The following is a 24,817-nucleotide window of genomic DNA, read 5'->3' as shown; positions in this document are numbered from 1 at the left end:
TAGACTCACCATTTATGAGTGTTTCCAATTTGTGTCGAAAAGTGGTTTTCTTCCAGGTTTTGTGGGGGAAAAATGTGTGTCCAAATCATTCAGAACCACATGTTTATTTATTTACAAACACAAAAATACAATCATAAAAAGTTTTTTTTTTTTTTTACCACTGTATGGTAAAAAAAAAAAAAAAAAAAAAAAAAAATATATATATATATATATATATATATATATATATATATATATATATAGTGATTATTTTTTTTTCTTCTAATTTTTATTATAATATTTTCTTTAGCAAATTTTGTGACTTTCAAATTTGAGTGTTTTGAGCTTTTTCTTGTTAGTTTAAATCCTGTCTGAGACTTTTCCTCTGTTACAAAATGGCTATTATAAAGAAGAACTTGCAAAAGCATAGTCCTTTTTGCCTTTATGATGAGCTGAATAATAAAAATGATAATTTCTTTCAGCCTTACAAAGCAGACGTTTTCGTTATGCATGGACTTATAGGTCACAGTGAAAGCCTATTATTTCTATGTGTAATACTTTGCCTCCATAATGGCCGTATGTTTCAGTAGATTAAACTCTGAGCCGAAACTTCCCAGCATGCCTAAGTGCGTGTGGAGAGAGCGGGGACACCTCACCTTTCGTCTCTTCATAAATATTAACGTATGCAGATGGCACACTCCTACCGGCAGCCTATCGTGGGGCTACAGGAGGTTGTAGGTGTCGCTTCCATTAAACGCAGTGTTTGGGTAATTTGAGCGTGGCAAGAGGACACCGTGAATTACAGCACATCCCTGAACACATCCTAAAGTTGTGTGAATATTACAGAAGAGCGGCTGCTAAAGGTATTAAAGCAGGAGGGAGAATGTTGGCCGCTGATAAGTTTTTTCCAGTCATCTGCCTGTTCAACAAGAACATTTTGTGCTAAATTTTGACCTTCAATATCAAGTTAAAAGCTTTGAAATGTAGTTACGTTGACTTTTTGGGTATTGCAGCCTTCTACTTGAAATCCCTTTGACTTATTCACAGACATCTGCCAAAATGGAAATTCTCGTCCGTTTTTACCATGGCTACGGTATTAACTTCTGCTGGAAAAGTGAATTATTTATCCATTCAGTCAGTCATTTTTTCGTACATTTTCCAAAGGTCATGGGATTTTTTAAAGTCAATTCTAGACCCTTTTGGTTTAAGGTGGAAGCTCTGCCCACACCTGACAAAACACCAATTTATATTTACTCCTTTACTGCATATGTTTGTGCAAAAAATGAATAAATCTGATTTTCAAACTGCTCTGAAGTAAAGCAGTTTAGAGAAATTCTTGCATCATCTGGTACAAAAAGTCTCATACTAATTACAAAGAAAGTACTGCAGGTTTCACAGAAAGAACAACAAATTACCTTTTTTAGAAGAAAAAAAATGCATTTAATTAGAAATATGTGTGATTGAATTAAATGAACGGGCCTTGTGTTAATTTGGCTCACAACATCCTCTGTAATTAATTGAGTTCAAAATTCCTAACCTGGAACTTAACAATATGTTTTGTTCTTAATTACATTTTGTTGATAAAAAGGCTGATGTATTTTCTGTTAGCTACATATGATACATGATGCTTTTTTAGATGAAATAAAATATTATAACTACACAAGCCAAGATCAGTGGATTATAACATTCTCTCTGAACAGAAATGGTCAATGCCAACAGCCGGTGACCAATGAGCTTTGCCGATTTTTAAGGGTGATACATAGGCCTGATTTGTATCATTTACCCCAAATTATATGTTATAAAATGACTCTGTAACCGTCCCTACAATACGCTGCTGTACATATCAAAGTATAATAAGGAAAAACAATGTTGATTGAAATGTACAACCTTCTGTATTTAATAATTGACAAATAGATGAGGTTGTTAATGTTGTTTGCAAAATATACATATTAGGGATGTCCCGATCCGATCACGTGGTTTCAAACTCGATCGAAATGGGACGCCGCCTCCCGATCACTGATCGGATATACATTTTACTCGTATTAGTTTTTATTAGATCAGCGCTATACTTTTCAAGCTTATTATTAGTCTCTCACCTCCGTATAACGCATGAATGGATCGCGACATTTTACTGCCGTAAAGCCCACACTTTACAGCAGTAAACTTTAGTTTACTGCTGCTTTGACACTGTTGCACTTTCATTTAAGACGCACTTTGCTTATTTGTTTACATGCTGCTGGGTATTTTAAGTTGAGCTGCTATTTTTATTTAATTCAAATTTTGTACTGTTATTTCTTATTCAAGCTACCTCAAAGAAAGGTGCACTGTTAAAGTGTTAAAAAAATAAAATAAAAACTGGGGACAACCTGTTTATGTTGCATTTGTGCATTTTTTAAATGTGTTATGAAAGTATCGGATCGGGACTCGGTATCGGCAGATACTCAATCAGATGACTCGGAATTGGATCGGGGCCAAAAAAAACTGATTGGGACATCCCTAATACATATAGATAAAATATAGTTTATAATTTAAAAAAGGTAGATTAAGAAAATGAGAGGAAAACATTTTGAAATTGTCTGACATTTCTGTATTTATGCATTATTTTACAGCCATTTAACATTTGTCTGAAACTTAAAAACCTTAACTAAATCATTTAAAGATATGTTTTAACACGTGTATCTGTTGGAATGACATAATATCATCCCAACATATATCGTTCACCCCTACAGCCGTCCCACTAAAGTGTTCAAACAAATGCCCAAACTAAGTATCCTTCTATTCTTTAATCTCTCAGGCCAATATCCACCAAACAGTGCAGCATATAGACCAACTGTACTTTTTCTCCCCCCTATGCCATTATGATATAGTCCCAATACTTTTGTAGAGGTGTGCACATTCATGGAAACAGGACTTTATATTTTGCTCATTATTCCGGCGTCTGCTTCACCGCTTCCCACCAAACTGTTCCTCCCCATTAGGACGCCGATAATGCATCTGTTGTCCTTTCCCCGTACCTCCACTTGCTCGCCTGCTCCTCTCCCCGTAACCTGCTCCAGCTCGTCTCTCCCAGCGGAGCCCCTCTAACAAGCACCGCGCACCTGCCACCAGGAGCCAGGCGGATGAACGTGCAGGGGGGCGAGGACTAACGGGCTCGGGGTCAGGCCGGGGCACACAAACATCCATGTCTGCGCCGTTCCCATGACGCGAGAAAGAAGTGCGCAGCCCCGCCGTTTCTTCTGACCCCGGCGGCTCCCAGCTTTAAACACCCGTCCAGGCGGCGTTTAGAGCCCACTCCTGCACCGCAGAGAGCCAGGGAAAAGGAAGCGGCAGTCTGCGGAGCGGGCCAGCCATAAAGATGGTGATAACATGACCCCTGCACTGGCTCAGGAAGGGAGAGAATGAGAGGGGGAAGGAGAGGAGGAGATGTAGACAACACAGGCCCAAAGAAGACCAAAGATTAATAGCTGCCTTTTTGCTTCTGACAGCAGGGATTTTGTGAGTGTGTTTTGGTGCGTGTGTGTGTGAATGCATGTTGTAAAGAGCATCAAAGTGCTTTATCGAGTTAAATCTGGAGTATTGAAGGGCCAAAGAAGTAAAGGACTATCATGTTCACGAAACAGTCGTAGTCCATTTAATTATGTCCATGTTTTTGTTTTATGGCAGATGAATAACCTTTCTGAAGGCATTTTGTCTTGATGGAGAAGATATTGCTTTGCCTTAAAAGTTCCATAGTCTTGCATTGATTCAATTGCAGGTGGTTTTATTGCTCAATGTCTTGCAAATGCCTTGAAAAACATGCATTCTTACTGTGAGCAGGTCGCCTTTCCACACATCTGACCAGTAACTTGGCTTGGTAGCGTTCACTGCTCGTCTTGCGGAACTTCTAGACAAAGCAGGTGGCCTGAAGTAAAATGTAAAAGTCTTAACTACTTTCCAAAGACAAACGCCTGGTTTTCTTTGCAGATATATCTCTTGGCTAAATACATGTACTGAAAATATTTTGGGGAATCAGTTTTGGAATTAATACTCATGGCATGATACACCAATACAGCTTAATTAATGTTTTCACCAGCAGTTAGTCTGATGATTTCTTCATATTCCCAGATAATATAACTTTTACTCTCCAAGATAAAACATGATGCGTTCAGACCTGTTAATTTTGTGCTAACGTTTCCTTCTTTCTTAGTATTTGTGTGTTTTTTTTTTATGCAGGGCCGTGTTCACTGTGGAGCTGTATTTGAAAACGGAGCGAGTCGTGATCTTTGGGGCCGAAACTCATGAAACGCAACATGACTGGATCCAGGCTCTGACCAAGGTGACACAATTCTGCTGCTCACCGCTAAGTCTTAAAACATTGTTGTTTTCTTCACATCGAGTGAAGTGCAAATTGCTTAGTATGTCCTTTTATGTCCTGTCTCTTTCCCTTTGACAGCCTCACAATAACACACACTCACACACACAAATGTTACCGTAATGTCCTCTATGATTCTTCAATCCCAGCCAATCATGGTATAGACTGTGGGAGTTATTGTTGTTTTGGTCCATATGCCTTCCCATCTGCAGCGCGGTCCTCCTACACCGACATCTACAGTATAGCTGCTTGGAACACACCACAATAGCTGGGCAGTTAGACACTGGAGCTCCACCAAATTTGATCCAGCATTAGCAGCTGTTCAAAAAATCTCCAAAGTTGAAGTTAAAAGTGAAGTAATTTAACTACTATTAAAAGGTTGACTATGGAACTTTTCTTGAGTCTGCCACCCGCTTGTTTCTGTGAATAGGTTATTGCTTTGTCTACAGTGCTTTCCTTTTCTTTATCATTAAAAACATGCGTTCTTCCTGTGAGCGGGTTGACCTCTCCGTGCAGCTGGGGTCTCAATTATAAAACTGAATGTGCAATTATGACTGAACATAAACTCCTTGAAAATTGCTGACTTGAGAGAAAGTCTTTTTATAGATTCAAATCTTAACATGGTAGGTCACGTACGTGCATGTGCTCTAGACTTCTGGCCTGTAAATTGGCCTGGTAGTGCTTGTCTCCATGGATATAGAGAAGTTTAATGCCATACTTTGGACCTTCCTGGCAAAGCAGATTTGTCCCTCTAGAAAATTTTCATAGTCCCCCAATAAGTCACAAACGGAAAATAATGATTTCTTGAACTCTATATTTTGCTCTTTGTTTTGCAGGGCTTTGTGCCATCCCAAGTAGAGCGCATGGTACAAAAGGAGAGCGAGCTGATTGGATGTCTGTACTATAAAGAAGGTCATGACCTTTACCACTGGAGGCTGGGCTGGTTTGCGCTGGAAGACTCCACTTTGCACTTCAGTTCGGGAAAAGAAGAAGGGGAGGAGGAGGTTCTGCAGCTCAAACAACTCCAGGAACTCAGTAAGAATATTTGCGGCCACATTACTCGCCCTCTGTACTTTCTTTTCCTGAAGAGTTCTTCACAGACTCTGCTTAAAGGCCTCTGAGGCCGTCCCATGATATTTGAGCTCATGTTCTCGATGCTCTGCAGTTTGTTCTTCTTCTAAAAGTGAAGATGCTCTCCACAAGGCTTTTAGAAACCATTTCAAGGATAACTTGGCGGCTTCCAAAAGCTTCAATCCACGTGACAAATACACCCTTTGTGAGCGTTTCTTAAAGATACAATTTGTGTTCTCTTCAAAAGTAAGTCTGCTGTCTGTTTGTGGCAATTAAAATGATTGACCATCTCAACATTTTGTGTATTAATTGCTATTGGCAGCAAAGACCTATCATTTTGCAAGACAAGCTCCTTAGTTTTAGAAACATTGATATTTATCTAAAAAGCTTTTCTAAACGTATTATGTTAACAGCGAATATTTAGACCTTTAAATACTACCAGTTGTCCAAATAAAGTAGTTATGGCTGTTTAATCCTATGTGTAAAATAAATAAAGATAACTTTTTGTGAATGAGAAGGGAAAACAGTTATGAATTTGCTAATATGTCTCCTTCAGTGTTATTTAACATGAAATTGTTTGCTACATGTTTGTGACCATTAATTGCAGCCTTCAGTTTCAACTCTTACCAAGACTAATGTATGTTTTTTTCATCCGTATAAATGTGCGTTGGAGTATGTTGAACATGCTTTCTTTCATTCTTTAGTGTGATTACAAAATTGCTTTGTGCACTTTACAAAGCCACTTTATTAAAGGCTGATAAAAGTAATCTACTTTGACGGCTTACAAGAAAATATGTGCAAAATAAGCCCATTTTGAAAACATTTTATTTGATGAATTGACTTTGTGCTGTGTATCTCAAAAACCCACCTGTGTTAAGTGGCTTCAGTGGAGCTTTAAATAGATAATACATCCCACGGCACAAACGGACTATATCCTTTTATGGTTACTTGCGTTAACACTGTGAGGGATTGCAAGGAGTTTTTGCTTTTAGCTTTTTTTTCCTCCAATTTCCAAAAAAACTACTTATCCATAAAAGCCTCCTACCAGTGGCATTCATAACTGCTTAATGATGTCAAACGATGCATGCAAACGACCTGTGCCAGAAGACATTCCAGCTTCTCACACCATTACATTTTTCTGCTGGATCTCTGCTCTAATTGACCCGAGCACTTGTCCAGAACTTTGGAGGAAAAGGAGGATGGAGTGTACAGGAGTAGTCTTTGGACGGTTCACATGAACTTAAGGAAGGAAAAGGGGGGATTTATTTGCCATTACCAATATGGAAGGCGGGCAACAATGACAAAACAATTATATCTCAAAGTTCTCATATCTCAGAACAGATGCTGTTGAGTTGAAAGGTACACTTTTTCTTAGCATGCCTGAACTACCTGTTTATGGAATTGTGTTATATGATATAGTGTTGTATGGATTACTGGCTGTAGGGGCCAATAACGACACTTTATCACACATTTGTGGCCTGGTCTTTGGAAGCACGCATTGGAAAAAACCCTAAAACTTAGCTGCCAGATATAGTGGACTGACTTCACCTCTACATTAAGTAAGAAACAACCTCAGTTTTTTTTAGATGAGTGGGGGACCTCGGTTGTAGCTGTATTAGGCAGCACAACGCTGGGTTACTGAATTCGGCGCCATGACTGTGGTTTAGAGAGCAAGTGGCGCTTTGTGGTGCGACCCAGCTTCACGATGGTAGTTGGTGTGCAACGGCCTAATTGGCTGTGGCGTGGAGAGGATGCGACGTGTGGCGACAGAAGGACCACATGCAGTGCTTTGTAGCGTGAGATCGTGGACAGTACAGGAAAGACACCCGGTGGAAGGCATTTTCCTGAGCAGCAAGTAACGCTGGTGCATTGTGGGGCACTGCTGGACAGCAGCTTGCGCACATTGTTTGAGGTGCACATGGAGCGAGGATAGCGGCTGTGCGTGGTCACACTTTCATTGCAAGTCAGCTGTCTAATAAGAGACTTTTGCACATAGCCTACTTAACTATGGATGGGCATTCTATTAAACTGAACTCTGATTTGTGTGGTTTGAGAAGTATTGGGAAAATCTTCTGCTTACATAAAGGCAGAAGCTGAGCGTGCAGGTGTTAAACATGAGATAGAAGAGCAACAATGACTTGAATTACTCGAAATTAAAACGCGGTTTGAGTACTGCCTGGCGGTCAAGCGGATAAGACACAGCACATGTATGCCAGGCTCAAAGTGCAGCTGCAGTGCAAATCTCTGAAATCCAGTGCTGTGGGAAAAGTCTCTAGAATCTTGTGACCAAACAGGGGCCGGGAATATGACTGGGCACTTCCCAAAGCTGTTAATACACAAGCGTTCCAACCAGATCTTGATCCTTTTAAATAACTTTTTGATTCTTTGGTTTGGTCTCTAGTACTCTCTACCTTGTATCAGCATTGTCCTGGATTTTGCTCTCACAACATCTAACGACATTGAAAGCAGTGAGTCAGTGGAGGTTGTCAAAGAAACAAACAACCAACCTCCAACCGCTGAAGGCTCACCACCATAAAAACTTTCAAACACACAGCTCAAATGAAGGACATTGCAAGAAAAAGAATGGAGATCCAAGAGACAGTTCTGCACCAGGTGTGTATGGGCCGTCATGGTGCTGGAATGAGAGAAAAGGCCAGCTGAATTGTGGAAGTGAAGACTCCACACAGAGACAGAACCCGAGTGCTAAGGCCACAGTCCCAGGAATGTAACCTTTTGTGCAAAATGTGAAAGTGGAAAAGGCCATTCTTTATGTGAAACCAGTGAAAATGTTCAAGCGTAAAAGTAAAAATTGTAAGGTAATACATTTGTGTAGGCTGATGTAAAGGTTATGAATTACTGCATTGCGTTGGATTATTGAACTCAGGACAATGGACACATACTCAGTTATCAGTCATTTTTGTTAAGAGCTAATGGACAAATGTGCTTTATTTGTTTTTCGGCACACAATTAAGGGGCTGGTGTGTAGGAGCCAAAATGTACCTCCTCTCCTAGCCTCTAGGTGGCACTGGCGGATTTATGTGTCTGAGTGTATTATGCTATAAATGTGGCAGAAAAAGTGTTGCACCGGTGCTGCTAGGTTGAATGGTACGTTGATTCATAGTGTGCCTGAACTTCCTGTTTGAGTAATTGTGTTATTAGTGTCATGGATTACCTTATTCCGTCCACTTTTTCCCACGGATCAGCACTTCCACTCTGATGGCACTTCTGGTCCAGCTGGAACTCCGTTGGTTTAAATGGAGAACGGGGGAAAAGTCTCGCTGCCAAAATATGCTATAAACTAGATTGGTTTGTGAATTAATGCAACCAGAAGAAGGATTACTTGAAATGGTGGCCCCAGACAGGCTTCCGGAATAAGGTGAATAGGGCCCAATAAAGACGCTTTAACACAATAGACTGGTCTTCGGAAATACGCTTTGTGGAAACTCGTTAAACTTAGCAACCAGGAGGCGAGTATAGTGGACCGACTTCACCTCTACATTGACTATAAGGGCAGGCAAAACTGACAAAAGTGACTTTTTTTCAGTATTCCAATAACGATAGACCAAATCCAGCCCTCAGACCAATTTTGTGTTGGCCCTCTGGCTTCCTGCTAAGTTGGTCCAAACTACAAACGTACTGTAAAATTGCAAAAAATTAAAGCATTTTGATATTATACCAACCTTATATTAATGTTCCAAGTCTTATTAAAGATATGGAGGCTATGCAAAATTTCGAATTGATTCACTTTGTCATTCGACAAATTCAACATTGTCTGCTTGTTTGTGGCCCTCAGCTCCGTATAAGTTTCAAAATGCGGCCCTCGGTTAAAAAAAAGTTTGGACACCTCTGCTTTAAATGTATTAGTTAAAGTTTAATTATCAAAAAAACTTGATGTCTGTTAAATAATCCCAAAAGTGTGGATTTCATCTTTCTTACGTTACTTACTTGTTGTTTTAATCACCCCTTTTTGTAGCATTTTTTACTTTTAACTATATACTCAATATTCAAATTTTGCTTATCTTGAATGCAACATTTAGGATATGGGCTGCATCTATCTGTATTTGGGAGTCAATTAAACAATAAATGGCAAGCATGGGCCTAATAGTAGGACATGTTTTACAATAATTTAAGACGGAGATAAGAAAAAACAATAAAAACCATTAATAAAATTCTATAGAAACATTAACTTTTTTTTTAAAACTCTGCCTGAGTATTTATGAGTTTCTGGTAAAGCATATTAGACAACTTCCCACAAGCCTGCTCTGCTGAACAAGTGTGGGCGGCTCATGTAAGACAGACTATGTGCAAGCAGAGCCTTTGCTGTGGTCATTAAACATACACGAGAACAAAAACTACTTTTTAATCAAAACTATTTCATTACAATCCAAATTAATTGAATGATGTCGCCAGCTGGAGTTAATTTCTTACCCATTTGTTTTGCCAGTAACTGCCACCAACGTTTGCATTCAGCACGTTCCGGGAATGTTCTAATATTTACAAGATATTAGTGGTTTGGCAGGACGTCTTTGTTAAAGCCCACTGGTGACGTCCGCCAGATACTTAAGATTGCGTTGTGAACATTATGTACCCACCTAACGCAGACAGGGGTCTACTTTGTTTTACAGACTTCTTAGTAAAACAAGTCATTTCATCATATTTCAGTTTCATTACTTATGAGCTGTTACTGTAGCATCCACAAATGAGTAATTACAACCTTCTCACTAAAGCACGTAATAATGCTATTGACCAGGCTTATTCAATTTTAAGTCAAGGGCGATATATTTAAGCACAGATGACATGAAGGCAGACAGTGGTCAATAAAGTGAAACAATGAGGTACCATCACACTATTATTCAGGCTTGGAATCTGTTCTGTTGCGCAAACATTTTTTCATAATTAAGGTTATATTGGTAGAAGATTTCTACTATTAATGCACCCAAATAAAAGGCAATATATTATTCAACAGATTACTGTTATCTGCAGCATTGAGGACCTTTTCATCATTCAAAAGATACAAATTTAGTTTTAAATTATTTATCACTATTGTAATTGAGCTCATTTTTAATCATTCTAAAACCCATGGATTGTAAAATCTGAAGAACCAGCTTTAATAATTAGTGGAGTTTGGTTCAGGTGAAAAAAAGTGTTCAGGGCCTAGTTACAAATTCTGTTGATATGATCTGGTTCTCCATTTGTGCACTTTATTTATTATTAAATGCTATCTATTAGAACACAAAATGCCTCTGGTAATAAAGGTGTACTTGAGAACTTTTGTGGTGGAAGGTCAGGCACCTGCTTGTTTCCATAGAGTTGTAAAGTTTCCATAGTGTCTTTAATAATGTAATCTGGTCCTGTTTAAAAAAAAACAAAAAAGTCTGTACTTGTAGTAGTACTACAAAAGTACTGTTCAACCTGCATTTGTCAAGTGCCCAGAAGACGTTTGAAGAAAAGCTCAAGTGTCACGAGAAAGTGCCAGACTTCCGAGTTCACAGCTCCGTGCCTGATACAAAACATTTCGGGGACATTTGAATCGACTGCACAGTGTGATGCACAAACACGCCGGGGTTAAATCGATGGATCTTTTTAATCCATTTACAGCTCGGCGTGGATCAAATCGTGTCTGCGGTGCCTCATCTCCTCACCTGGGGCCAGGCAAAGAGCTGCAGCAGAGTTCATACTTATTCCAAACATATTTGTCACAGCCGCGGAGCCGTCGGCGCCCGGAGGGAACTGAGTCGTGTCGGGGGATGGTAGACTCCGGTGAAGCCCTTTAGGAACCGGCGTCTGTGACATGGGATTAACTCTTCTTTTCTCTTCGCTGACACCAGGCTCCGCTGTTCACAAGCCGTGGATTAAATAAATAAACATTTAAATTAAACTCGCGGCACGCTTCAAACATACAGTGACCCGGGCGTTTACAGCCCCGCCGCTGGCAGATTTACAATCACCTGCATCATTTTAGCAAACCCACTCGGGGGGATTAGCACGGTAGGTAAAGCAAGTTTAATCAAAGCCTTTATCGCCAGTTCCGTAGGTTGCGGCTCGCCAACAATACATGGAAAATACAGCGTCCTGATTTTCTATAAACTCCCACTTGTATGTTCGGTATGACGCCGGCGTTTTGTGATGACAAATCATTTTTGTAAATGTTTGGGCTTTTGTAATATATTAAGTCTGTTAACAATATTCGCTTATTGATACAGCTTGTAAACAACCATGCATTGGATTTTAGTGTTACAATTATTGTGAGAAGAAACATCACCATGTAAAGATTATGTATGATTATTGATAAAAAACAGAAGGCAAATCCTTAATTGTATTTTATTTTAACACATTCAAGTTCCAATAGTATGTGACCAGTTTATGAAATCAAACTTTCAAACAATTGCAAAATGAGTTAATTATTGTGATATAAACAGTTTGTGGTGGTAAAGTTATTACGTTTGTGTGAATTTGTTATCTCTTACCTTTGTTGGGATTATTACGTGTGTAGCTGTTACAAATAGCCACATAAGCACTATAGATGTAGATGTACTTTTTTGGATTTAAAATTAAATGACTTAATTCTTCTTCCACAAATACTTTTTAGCTCTAACGATTAAGTTGTGACCTGAATAATCATCAATCAACCAAATAGTCTTAACATCCCTAGCTGCGGAGTATACAGTACATTAAAATGTATTGTTTGTGAATATGTCGTACCACCTGGGAAATGTCTTCGAGGGCCAGTACAAATTCTACCACAGAGCTGCAGATTTAGGATCTTATCACACAAACATATTAAGTCATTCAAAAATCCCGCAGTGAGCCATAGGCAGATTAAAAGGATTGCTGTATTTGTTCTAACTACTGTGAAGTGTTTTGCATTCACCTGATAACACTCTTATTGATGTCCTCTGAAGTCGATATCAGTCACTAAGTTTTGTTCTCGTTTCCCTTGAAGTTTGGATCAGAATTAAAAACGGTGCCCTTGAAATCCTGCCAACCAAAATATAAGAAATCTGTGAAGAGCGACTTTGGGGATTATAGTGTTGTTTAGCAGAAAATGTAACAAGCAACTGTTGAACTACTTTGTCTTACTCTATAATGAATTCCACTGGGCTTATATGACCACACTTCAAAATTATAGGCATCATTGGGGAAATAAGAATCCGTATTAGCAGATTTTTACTCAAACCATCATTGTGTGGTCCGTCTTGTGTAGGTTTGGATGCTACAACTTGCCAATTGCCAGATTTTCTGATTGCCCCAACGTTGCTCATTCCTATCCATTGTCTGATGTTATCTGTCCACATTAATCACGGTCTCCCATTGCTGCTATCCTCCCTTCTCGAAAGACTCTTTGTAAAGCATTGTGACCTATAAATACCTCAGTATATTCTCCAGGGCCAATTTGTCCTCTTTCCTTGCCCATTCATGTAATCTTAAGCATCTTTCTATAGGTCCACATCTCGAATGCTCTCAAACGATCTATCATTACTATAAATAGTCCAAGTTTCGGGTTCATGCAATAATCTTGACCATACAGAACAGTGTAGGATTCTTCGCTTGGTCTTTAAACAAATTTGAGGCCTTACAAGTACATTAGACCTTTTGGTGATTGTTGTTTATTGCATTCAATATCCCTCTATTGATTTCTTCATCACATGTAGCAATCTTCAGATTTTTACGACCTAAATAGATAACACTTGCAACTTGTTGTTGTTGTTGTTTTATGGCGGTTGGCATCCTTGTTCTACAGTAATTCCACTCCATCAATCTTTATAACATAAAATTCATAATTGTTCATCATTCTTACTGATATCCATAGTCTTTGTTTTCTTTCCAGTCTTCGTCAACATCACAGTATCGTCTCCATATCGTTCCACTTTGATCCCCTGTAGTCTGAATATCCTTTCAGTGTACAGGTTAAAAAGACATGGGGACAAAACACATCCCTGCAGTAGGCCTACTCCACGTTTTATATGCAAGTAAATAAGATAATTTAGTTCATTATAGCAGCTGTAGGTAGTATAATGGCCACCAAGCATTAGAAATTTGATTTAAAAGCCACTGTTATTTATGATATACTTTGTTTTAATTTGTTTAGAGATGTATTAGATAGAAATCACAAACTGACTCGATCTGATATTTTGTTTCCCTTTCCTCATGCGTTTTATTTTTATTTGTTTCAATTTTAGCTATTGATTTTGTTAGCATGTGGTCGTTACAAGCCTCTTTTTACTCATTCAGCCTCCTGTTTTCGCCTACATCAGCTCATTCACCGTTTATGTCAGGCATTTTTGATTCCATCCGCATGCTTTGATTATGTTCTAGCTGTATCCATTTAAAAGATTGATTTTTCAAAACAAAAGAACAACTTCTGATTTTTGCGTGTCACAGTTCAGGCTGTTACACGATAAAAAAAGTAAACACAATTAGATTTAACTTTGCTCCCTTGTCTGGCTGCTTATTGGAATCGCTGTAAGAGTCTAGACATATTGTACAGTATATTCTTGGCCATGAGCGACTTAAAATGCAAATGAATTCTTGGTGATTAGAGTGCTTTCAGTGTGCTTTCAGTGTTGAGCGATAAACACTTTGATCGAACAAACGCACACGCTTTTAGTTTTATAGTCTTATAGTCTAGTATAGCGAGGTCAAGCTAATGTATGGCACTTCTCTCCCCAGCGGTCTCTACACACACAGAAGGAGAAGACAAGATCCAAGTCCTTCTCATGGTGGCGGGACGCAGGTGAGAAAGAGAAGAAAGCGCTGCGGGTGTAATTTATTTTGTCCAGACACAAGATAATATATAATAGATTAAATTAGTTAGTATTAGTTAGTAGACCTTTTTGGCCTCACAATTTGATTTTCCGAACTATAAGTCGCACCTTTTTTCATAGTTTTGGCCGACTTATACTCCAGAGCGACTTGATATCATTCGTTATTTTCACACTGTCAACCGCATGTCACATGTTGATTATTTTCACACAACTACCTCCGGAGTTGGCGGAGTTGTTTAGAAGTGACACAGAGGAAGAAGAATTCAATAGATTTAGTGATAAAGTGGGGTAATACTGTGTTGTTTGGTAAACGTGTTAGCATGTTCTTTATGCTATAGTTATCTGAATAACTGTTAATATGTTACGTTAATATACCAGACACTTACGACAGTTTGTTGCATCATGCAGCTGAAGGTGTTACGTTAGCATATGTACACCTATTCACTGTGTTATTATTTTAAATTGCATTTCAAGATTAAATGTCTGTTCTTGGTCTTGGATTTTAAGTAAATTTCCCCCAAAAGTGCGACTTGTATATGTTTTTTTCTTCTCTATTATTCATTTTTTGACTGGTGCGACTTATACTCTGGAAAATACAGTACTCAAAATGTAACACACCCAGCGCTTCTATCTGTACAAGCAGGGCACAGTTGAAAGTGCAAATAATATGTTGGACTTTAAAGGCTGAAATCTAACCTGGGACAGTTACTGAAATATATTGCATATTCACGTTCTTTATCCGGGGTGTTATTATTTGTTTGTGATAAAGTATAATACAGTCACTTACATTGTCTCTTTTACAGAACAGTCTACATCCATGGCTACAACAGAATGGACTTCACCCTGTGGCACTCGGCCATCATGCTCGCAGCGGGTAATGACGGCAAAGCGCTCGGCAACCAACAGCTCACCAAGAACGGGGTTCCTATAGTTTTGGACAGCTGCGTAGCTTTTGTCACTCAGTATGGTGCGTGGACATTTTACATGTACAGACAATAAATTGTTTTGTGTTTGTTTAAGAAAAAAATACTCATGCGTCAGAATAATGACCGGAGTTGCATTTATTCCCCCTTTGGGTCAGAGGTTAATGTAATTGTTGCGCATGTCCCAAGTCTGGTTGAATAGGGAAATATCTGGTTCATATTAAATACACATTTCATCCTAGCAGGCAGTTTATTTGCTGTTGTGACTGCATAAAGCAAAAGGCAAAAATACATTTTTTTTTCCATAGAAATGATTGCAGACTGAGAGTCATTTCAGGCTGAAAGTATAAAATGCCAGTGAAGGTTAATATACATAGCTCAGACATTTTATTCCACCTGCAATTTAGATTTGAATAAGATTATATAATGTATTTAAATCTTTTCAAAAGCCACAAGCCTGGCCAGTACTTAATTTATTTCTACTTTATTTATCTGCTATTATCAGGATGAGTCATTACATTCACAGACATCACATTTAGACCTGAAGTAAAGAGAAAAGTTTTCAAACTGCTTCTCTTACCTGGTGTTACTTCTGTGGCAGGCCTTTGTCAGGAGGGGGTCTACCAGAGGCCAGGCGATCCGGACCGTGTGGCCGCGCTGCTGGACGAGTTCACACGGGACGCTCGCAACGTGAAGCTGAGAGAGAAGAAGCACAGGCTGGAAGATGTGACGGAGACCCTCAAAAGCTTCTTGGCCCACGCCGAGGACGCTCTGCTGACCAAGGAGCTCTACCCGTACTGGGTGTCCGCGCTGGGTATGCGACTTGTCAGGGGGTTTTCAGTATACAAACTTCATTACCTTTGAACCTTTTATACTGGGTAGATTCTTGACTGGCAACTATGTCATCAATACTTGAACTTTGGATTTCAGTGGTTGTCCTGTACTCGAAACATAAAAAGTCCCTTTGGGTTTAATGCAAAGCGTTGTTGTAGGTAGGGAAGGGACAATAAACAATGACAACAATTGTCCATGGTACATTTTGTATAATCGTAATAATCGCCAACAAAGAAAATTGCCATTTTGCCATGATCATTGTCCAGAACAAAGCTACTTACCTATAAAGTTCTCTTCTGTCATTGCTTTCACTTATAATAAAGTATAATTCTATAAATGTAGTTTAAACATGGATCATATTCATAATATTTATTTAAATATTAGCATTCATAACCTTTTAAAATGCAAGCAATTCTAATAATTATTGTAATGTTATCGTTAATCTTATTTTGACCATGATCATTTCATTATCGTCCCATGCCAAGGCATAGATAATTGGCTTCAGAAGCAAAACTTAAAATATTAAGGATTTAATCATTTTTTTCATATTTCAATGATAACATTATAATTGTCAGTGAAATCAATATTTGATCTGAACATGTTTACTATATATCTGAGGACACAGAGAAAGGCTTAAGAGAAATGTACACGTCTTTTAATATTTTCCACAATTCAGATCTAACTATTCATTTCACCTCCTCTTTCAGCCTCAGGTTCCATTTGTTCCACTGGTTTGTAATGTCACATATACATTTTCTTTAAGCTTTCTTGTCCTCCGTGTGTTCGCAGATGAGACGAATGAAAAGCAGAGGGTAAAGAAGTACTCGGCTTTCATCGAGAGCCTGCCAAAGATAAACAGGTCAACGCTTGAAGCTCTACTCCAGCATCTGTACAGGTAAACACTTTCCCCCTGACACCCTAGTGTGTCTTTAACATGGTAAATAATTAAGCTTCTAACTGCCTGCTATAACTGTTCTTAGCTATTTCATCTAAAAAAAAGAAGAAATATATATATATATCCCACGGCAATAAATGTTCGCCTAGTTTAAATCATAAAATCATAATATAACCAAATTTGACCTTCTCAAAAGATACTTTTTGCTCAAACTTAAATGCAATTGCAAAACCAAACATATCTTTCACATTCAAGTGGTTAATAAGTAAAAGTATACACAAGTTGCAAATTACAGTGGGTAAAATGATGTTTCAATAAGACAATTTAAATAATTAAACTCTGCAATGTTTTCCTATTCTCTGCACAATATTTTAGTTAAATTAAATGAGCAAATTACAGCGATATGACTACAAGGGAGGGTAGCTCCTTGGAACTCCTGTAGATTTTTCTTCACTAAGCTCATTAAGACTAATTACCAACATAATTTATTAGACGCTCGACAACAAGCCAAACTGAGCATGCTAACCCCGCACGGTACACAAGTCTGGCTGTGTTTAAAAAGTACGCTTGGATGAAGATCTCCCGTTTTCCCGTTGTGTCTCACTTAGCTGCACGCTGCTTCACAGATGTAACAGGTATGGAGGGTCCCGGGGCCGCCATAGGGGACTCTGTGATCCGTCACCTGCAGATTAGCCGAGTGCCCCTCTGCTCTGCTAATGACCCGTCTGCTCTTGTCCCTCTAATTATTGTCCAACCTACCAATCTTTACTCTTCAGTGTCTCTCAATCAAGGCGAGTAGAGCAAATACTACTACAGCGTACACTCCTTTTGTAGGCTTTGGGTCAATTTGTTTTCAAGAAATTACACTGTCAACCCTAGATTTTCTTTGACATTTATTTATTAAGAGGAATAACCCCTTGAGATTGTGTGTACCGTATTTTCCGCACTATAAGGCGCACTTAAAAGCCTTTCATTTTCTCAAAAAATGACCAGTGCGCCTTATATATGGATGAATTCTGTTTGTGGTTACTGACCTCGAAGCGTTTTTGTGTGGTACATGTTTTATTCCGCGTTATAGTCCGGTACGCCTTGAAAAATGATCGAAAATAGACCATTCATTGACAGTATAGTGCGGAAAATACGGTATTAAAAATGTTAACGTGTCCAAAAATAAATATATAAAGGAATAAATTACACATAAAATATCTTCATTTTGCCTGAAAAAGTAAAGGTTGACCTTTCCGTATATATGTATGTCAGTGAGCTTTACAAAAACAGTTTCAAATGGATTGGATCTTTCCCATTCACCTTCTCGGTCTCAAGGCTGGTGTGAAACATTTCGAAACACAGTTCACAGAAAAGATCCTGCTAAACGGTGCCGAGCATTCAAACTACTTTATGCAATGGACACAATATGCATAGAGCAGGGAAATCCTACCAAACATTTGAAATACAGTGTCGTTAAAAGGCATATGCTTTCAAAGACAAATAACAGAATGAAACATTGATTAGCCATAGAAATGACTTATTCACTGCTCTACGGCTCAAATCTCATCATATTACTGTAAGAATAATAAGAAGGCATCCATTATTGTAGAGGAAATTTACAGGCGATAAATATTGAGCACCAAAATGTATTATTATTCATTGTCGATTGTAGTAATTTTTGTGTTTCTCTTTTTGAAAAGTTTGCACACGTCTCCATGAGTTATACACAATTCCAAATATATTAAAAATGATTCTCAGTATTTTTCAATGAGGCGCATGGTGATTTTGTGAGGTGAATTACTTTCGATATAACACTCCTCCAAACAAACCTCCATGTCAAGTTTAATCTTAAACTTTCCAGCAGGCAGTCATTAGCTTTGAGAAGACGAAGGAAGTTCTATGTAAACATCTTTAAAAACACATAATCATAAAGTCAGCAAGTCTTAAAAATAGAAGGAAAAGACTTAATTCTTGCACCGTTTGGGTTGCACATAAACTGTTTCTAAATATGTTTGTCGATGTGAACGTTCTGTGTGGGTGAAACAAATAACAGTCTGATTGTGAACTGCATATTTATAATTATATAAGTTAAAAGCTGGGATTGTTTCTGTATTTTTGCCACAGGATCCACCAGTGTTCCCATTTAAACCAGATGCCCAGTAAGAAGCTGGCCTCGGTCTTCTCGTCCTGCCTGTTCCAGACGCAGGGACAAACCGCAGAGGAAGTCCACGTGGTCCAGGATCTCATCAACAACTACATAACACTGTTCGCTGTGAGTGTTTCTGTTTTATATTTCAGATGTCGATGCGCTTCAATCATGGGCAAGGGTGATTATTGAACATTTGTCCATTAAAACCTTCCAAAAAAATCTCTTTACAGTATATTTTAGATCTTGAATTGCCTTGTGAAATGAATGTGCAGTATAAATAAACTTGCCTTGCCAAAAAAAACTTATTTGAGATCTAGTTGTATAGGGGATACATGAAAAGTAACAAAGTATACATGTAAAGGACCGTACTTAAGTGACATTTTTGGCTATATATGTTCTTTACGCCAGTCATTTTTACAGTGGATACTTTTACTTCACTACATTTGGGAGTAGGTATCTGTACTTCTACATTTTTTAACTGGACTGATGAGTAGAAAGTGCTTTTCATGGTTTGAGGGGAGTTCAAGCTCACAAATGTATACATAAAATTCACAAGCAGTATTTAGAAATTGATTTGAATTGCACAAATCTTTATCAAAATCTCTACATTTAACGATTTAACAGATCTCAAAAACACTGATTTTAGTTTTATTTGAGTATTATACTTATGTGACACAATTGAGTACAACTTCCACCACTGTGTATAACCAAACCATGAACATAACCAAAAATATTGAAGGCTAAAAGCACACGCATATATCAGAATTAGCATAATTTACTGAACATTTTACGTTGATTTAACAGTGTTTCTAAGTGAACGGTTTAGACGCAAACATGTCAAGGGGGCATCCAAATACTGCATGTAATTTAGAGTAAGATTTTTTTTTTTTTTTTTTTGGAGAATTGGGGCATGTAAATATACTTATTTTTTCTTTCCACATAAGCTCTGTGAGAGTAAGTAGGCCAACGTTTTTTAAGCCGAAAGTGCATGATGTAGTTACCTGTCGCCAAGCTTGCTCTGTGGCAATGCAAGTGCGGCTCTATTAGTTATTGTGCTCCTCAGCTGATAAAATAAATAGTTTAATATCAAAGACTGTGCCAACTGTACCCGATTTGCACGCTTGGCCCACATCTCCAGAAAAACAAACAAAAACAGGTCACCTAGAAGAGAAAATAAGAAGGCAATTTTCACCAGAAACCAGGCCGGGCTTGTATCTGTGAGCTAAATCTGCACAGCTATTTTGACAGCGGAAGAAAATTCACCAATTATTAATAAGGTCACTGTCAAATATTCTTTGATGCAAACGGACTCTACTGATTTTTCACTTCAATCTTGTCCTTGAAATCGCAGCGACTGATTTTCGGCGTAAAACAGTAACACGTTCTTTATGTTACCGTGTGGGCTTATACTAGATCTGATAAAGCTCAAGATTATTCTAAAACTGTTCATGAATAGTGCGATTTTGTCTTGTTAATGTCATGTTTAGTACTTGTGTCCAGTTTCAATACAACCGGGTCAAGTTACAAGTGGGCATGTCACAATGTCACATTTTAGAGTTGCGATCATTGTGAGAAAAATATCATAATTTTATTCACAATTATTGAGACTGTGACCATACAACAGTGACATCTTTCATTTCTTTCATTCCCGTGGTCTGACAACTCGAGTTTTTGAAAGAGAAAATAAAGTTAAATGTGACAAAAACTACCAGACAAAAACAGCTCTTTACATTTAGGTCTTTTTTTTTGGCTGTATATGAACAAAAAATACTTAATGATTACGATTATTATTATATGGTGTTTACGATTATATTGTGACTTGAATAATCCTGATTATTGATTAATTTGATAATCTTCCCTTGTTACAAATCAGATGATTCAGTTCATAAATGATCTGGATTATGAATGAATATAATTAAATATATGTGATGGACCATTATTTGTAAAAACGTCATAGTTCTGACTATATAAAAGCAAAGTTGAGTAATTTCAATTCAATATGTACTCCAAAAAAGTACACCTACAGTATATTATATTTGAAACTTGCACATAATGACTTCCCTAGTTTCAAGTCAGATCTGTGGAGAGTCTTGGCCATTCAGAGTACGGCAGCTTGTTTTTTATTTTATTTTTTTGCAATAAAACCCCCAACACACACACACACACACACAATACTTGATAATGAATAACCCCATAATACATTTGATACATATAATTTCAAGGCAGCATTATGAAACTGAAGCTGCGTGTCTCCATGGAAATGTTATTGCTTGCTCTGTATAATGCACCACATGTATTCTGCATTTTTTTTTAAATATCACCTGCTTGTCTCCATGGAGATTCATAGTTCACAGTCTTCACCAGAAAAAAGTGCACCTTTAACAGTAAATTATAGCACATTGTTGCACACGTCATTATCTAGTCTAGCAGCAAGTCGCATGTATGTATTTTTATATACATTCCAAGAAACATTACCACTTTTTGCTCCCCCACTTCACACTAAAAGAAAGGTGTTGTTGCCGTGTCTGTAGAGCCGTCTGAGTGTGCAAAGGAGCAGTGTGAGATCAATGCTTACTTTTGCAGAACCGACCGGCTTATGGGACAGTGAGCTGCGAGCCACCACTAATTCCCCGCAGAGCCCCAGATCCCTCTTGTTCTGACGCTACAGGAGAGGCATTCACTCCAAAATCGCTCTCGAGGCGCCGCCGCTCGCATGACAAATAGCCATTAAGCTCAACCAATCACGGGCCCAACAGCGCTGAATGCACACGCTATGACATCAAATGAGAGACGTTTCTCTAATTAAAGCTCCGAGTGTGCGCTGGGTGTTGTCAGCGGACTATTATCAGGACTAAACACTCACGCAGTTTTCACTTCTTCAATCTTCTTTCTGTAACTTCTACAAAGGAAAACGTTCTTGCAAAAAAGAAAAAAAAAGGAAAATGATGTTAAAAAGTTTAAAAATAACAGTTTTTTTGCTATCAGTAGTGGCTGTTAAGTTTTTTTTTGTACTGCACACTACTGTATTTCGCAAAAAGTTTTGGGGAGATGTGACGAACACTGTTAACTATGAAGCCTGTATAAAGTCAAGCAACTTATTTTTTTTTGCCCGGTAACTGATGACCATGCATATGTGACCTGTGTGTGTGTGTGTGTGTGTGTGTGTGTCGTGTGGATTTTATGTTTGTGGTGCATTGGGTAGCCTCAGGAAACAGTTGAATCTTTGGAGGAAGTCTTCGTTAGCACCCATCGCTTATCTTCACTCTAAATGCAGTACATCAAAGCAACTTAAGAGCTCAATATAAACTTAAATAAAACTATTTTATGATAACGACAAAATTATATCAAAAGCACACTTAAAACGAAGGATTACAAATGATGACTGACCTCTTCCTAACACAGGATTTGCAAAAAAAGAAGAGGAGGTCACAACCCTCGAATTTATACAAGTGCACCAAAGGAATGGGGCACAAGAAGAAGTAAAATACAGAATAAGTGACTGGAGCACCAAGACGGCACAGTCAATCAAACAATAATTAACAAAAGAACATGAAGAACATGTTATTATAATACATGAACTGGTTACACACAGCTTTAATAGAATAGTACAAAAACATAATTTTTTTGTGTTGTTGGCAATCAGAACATTATTGCGCAATAAGGCCTTTAGTCGTTTAATCCATTGGTCGTTGATAATTAAATTATTTCATTAGGTTCATAAGGATTTATATGGAGAAAATTATGAGCATTGATTGGATCAGATGGAGTTTTGGGGTTGACTGGACAATTTAATCTGACGTTTTTCCTTAAGAATATGTTAATTACAAGCTCTTTTCTGTCGTTTTCCTGTGTATTTTGTCAGTTTTGCCAGTTCCACAAGGCATCCACTTTTAGCCGACTACAGCCGTTCAATAAGGTGTTTGCTTTGGAATCCAGATCTGCATATATTCCATCTTAAACATGGCAAAATATGTCTATTGCTTTATCAGATGATTAAGCTCCGCGCTCCTAGTAACCAAAACTTTTCGCACAACACCGGAGCTCCATAAACTCTATTTTGCCCCGAGTTCTTTGTCCGAGTCCTTACAGCATGTGTTCTGTGAGTGTGACTGGGTCTGCTCTCCGACAGGTCAACCTCGAGCAGGTGCAGCAGATGGAGAAAGAGAACAGCTTCATCACGAGGTGGAACGACAAGAAGGACACCACGGTGAGTCTGCTTAATGGAAATCTCCGCCGGCGACGTGTTTGTTTGTGTGCGAGCGTATTGATTTAGCCGCGTGTGTCACGGTCTCTCAAATCAAAGAATTCATTTGCGGAGGTTCCCGGTTTTCTGGCGGAGGGGACGGGGGAGAGAGGGCCGCGGCAGCAGGTGAGGCGGAAAAAAAAGGCTTTGTTCCTGTTAACCTTTACCACGGGTACTTAATGCCTGGATGCTTCTGCACAGAAAAAACATTTGGTCCCGATAAGTAGAAAAAAAACAAATAGCATGCAGCCGCGGTTGTCCAAATCTAAAATAAGTTGTTTTGGTCGATTCGTTCGCACTCACTCTCCCCCTTTCTTGTAGCTCGTCCATAGCCTTTCACGACATGTCCTCTGCTGAGGGGCACAGGGTTACTCAGTGGAAAGCAGGCACTATTATGAAGCTGTTGGAGGTGAAAATTGGGACAACATTTCAGTTATGGACTCAAATCGACCCGAGGTTTAACCTGCAAACGTGAAAGGATGAAAGTATGGCTCTGCAGCAATTTAGCTTGGGTTTAGGCGGGATACTTTATTGACATCAAAGGACATGCAGGACGTTTAGTGCGACTCCTAAACACGGTAACTCATTTATTTTACTAAAGAAATACAAATGTTATGTATACTGCATATACTTGACGGGTGTGACTATTGACTATTGTATGATATAGAAAGTTATATTTTTTTTTCAATGCCTTTACAAGTCTTAGTCATTCTCCAAAGACATCAAATGTGAAAGTGCCGTTATTTCTTCATGTTGTCTGCTCTGAAAGGGAGCAAAGGATCATGGTCTATGTAGTTCCCTGCGTGTATATCGTGACAACCCAAGATGTTATTGTGAGACTTTGATGAGACGATTAAGGCTGCGTTTAATGATCATTTTGTTGTAAAAGTCACGCGGTGAAAAGATTTTGATTTGATTTCTGAATTGAAGCCGTTTGAACATCCTGGTGTATGGACTCAAATATACTACATTTAAAGTCATAAAACGTCTTCTCTCAGCTCATGGTATGTATATATATGTATAGACCAGTTTACCATTATTCAATTAGTACATTTGTTGACAATTATTTAAATATGAATTCACTTGCAGCCCTAGATATGACCTCACAATACTTCAGTTATTGTTCTCTAATCAGACTAGTTATTAAGATGTAAATTAACAACACTAGTAGTAGTGGTTGCAGTTGTAGTATTTGTAGAAGCTGTGCAAAGTAGTGGTTGTAGGAAAGTTAGTAGTGGCATATTAATATGGTGGTAATAGCAGTACATTTAAAAAAAAAAAAAAAAAAAAAAACATGTTTAGACTTTTGTTGAGTGTTTTCCCTTGGCTGCAATATGTAATTTGAATATCAAGAGCAAAAATAATCTTCTCTAGGTTGTACTGTATGTTATAAGTTCACAAATAATGCTCTATAATAGAGTAATTGCTCCATATGTGCTCATTTTGTTTTTTTTTTCTTCATTTTTGTGGATTTCTGCATTTTAAGCCTGATATTAACCAAAGTTGTGCCATTTCCAAGGGACAGAATATTAAGTACACCTGAGTCCTGCCGGCGTCTCATATGACTAGACTTTGGGAGTTTGTAAATCAGCGATATAATCAGGTACAAGCCAATGTCG

The 24,817-nt window shown here is 38.3% G+C and overlaps 1 protein-coding gene across 1 annotated transcript in view; it reads left to right on the top strand.

Annotated features, from left to right (window-relative positions):
* Nucleotides 1-24,817, top strand: part of arap2 (ArfGAP with RhoGAP domain, ankyrin repeat and PH domain 2) — a 120,450-nt gene that overhangs the window by 78,643 nt on the left and 16,990 nt on the right. The window contains exons 16-23 of the mRNA XM_072458669.1: nucleotides 4,192-4,294; nucleotides 5,167-5,365; nucleotides 14,072-14,135; nucleotides 14,970-15,133; nucleotides 15,691-15,903; nucleotides 16,713-16,818; nucleotides 18,931-19,078; nucleotides 23,085-23,162. Coding sequence (XP_072314770.1) covers nucleotides 4,192-4,294; nucleotides 5,167-5,365; nucleotides 14,072-14,135; nucleotides 14,970-15,133; nucleotides 15,691-15,903; nucleotides 16,713-16,818; nucleotides 18,931-19,078; nucleotides 23,085-23,162 — 1,075 coding nt within the window. The remainder of the gene's footprint in view (nucleotides 1-4,191; nucleotides 4,295-5,166; nucleotides 5,366-14,071; nucleotides 14,136-14,969; nucleotides 15,134-15,690; nucleotides 15,904-16,712; nucleotides 16,819-18,930; nucleotides 19,079-23,084; nucleotides 23,163-24,817) is intronic.

The sequence above is a fragment of the Eucyclogobius newberryi genome, unplaced genomic scaffold (assembly GCF_026437365.1).
Source record: "Eucyclogobius newberryi isolate DKJ021-1_F unplaced genomic scaffold, fEucNew1.0.hap1 SCAF_22, whole genome shotgun sequence".
NCBI lineage: Eukaryota > Metazoa > Chordata > Actinopteri > Gobiiformes > Gobiidae > Eucyclogobius > Eucyclogobius newberryi.
The sequence above is the reverse complement of the archived record's forward strand: the minus strand, read 5'-3'. Positions and strand labels throughout refer to the sequence as shown.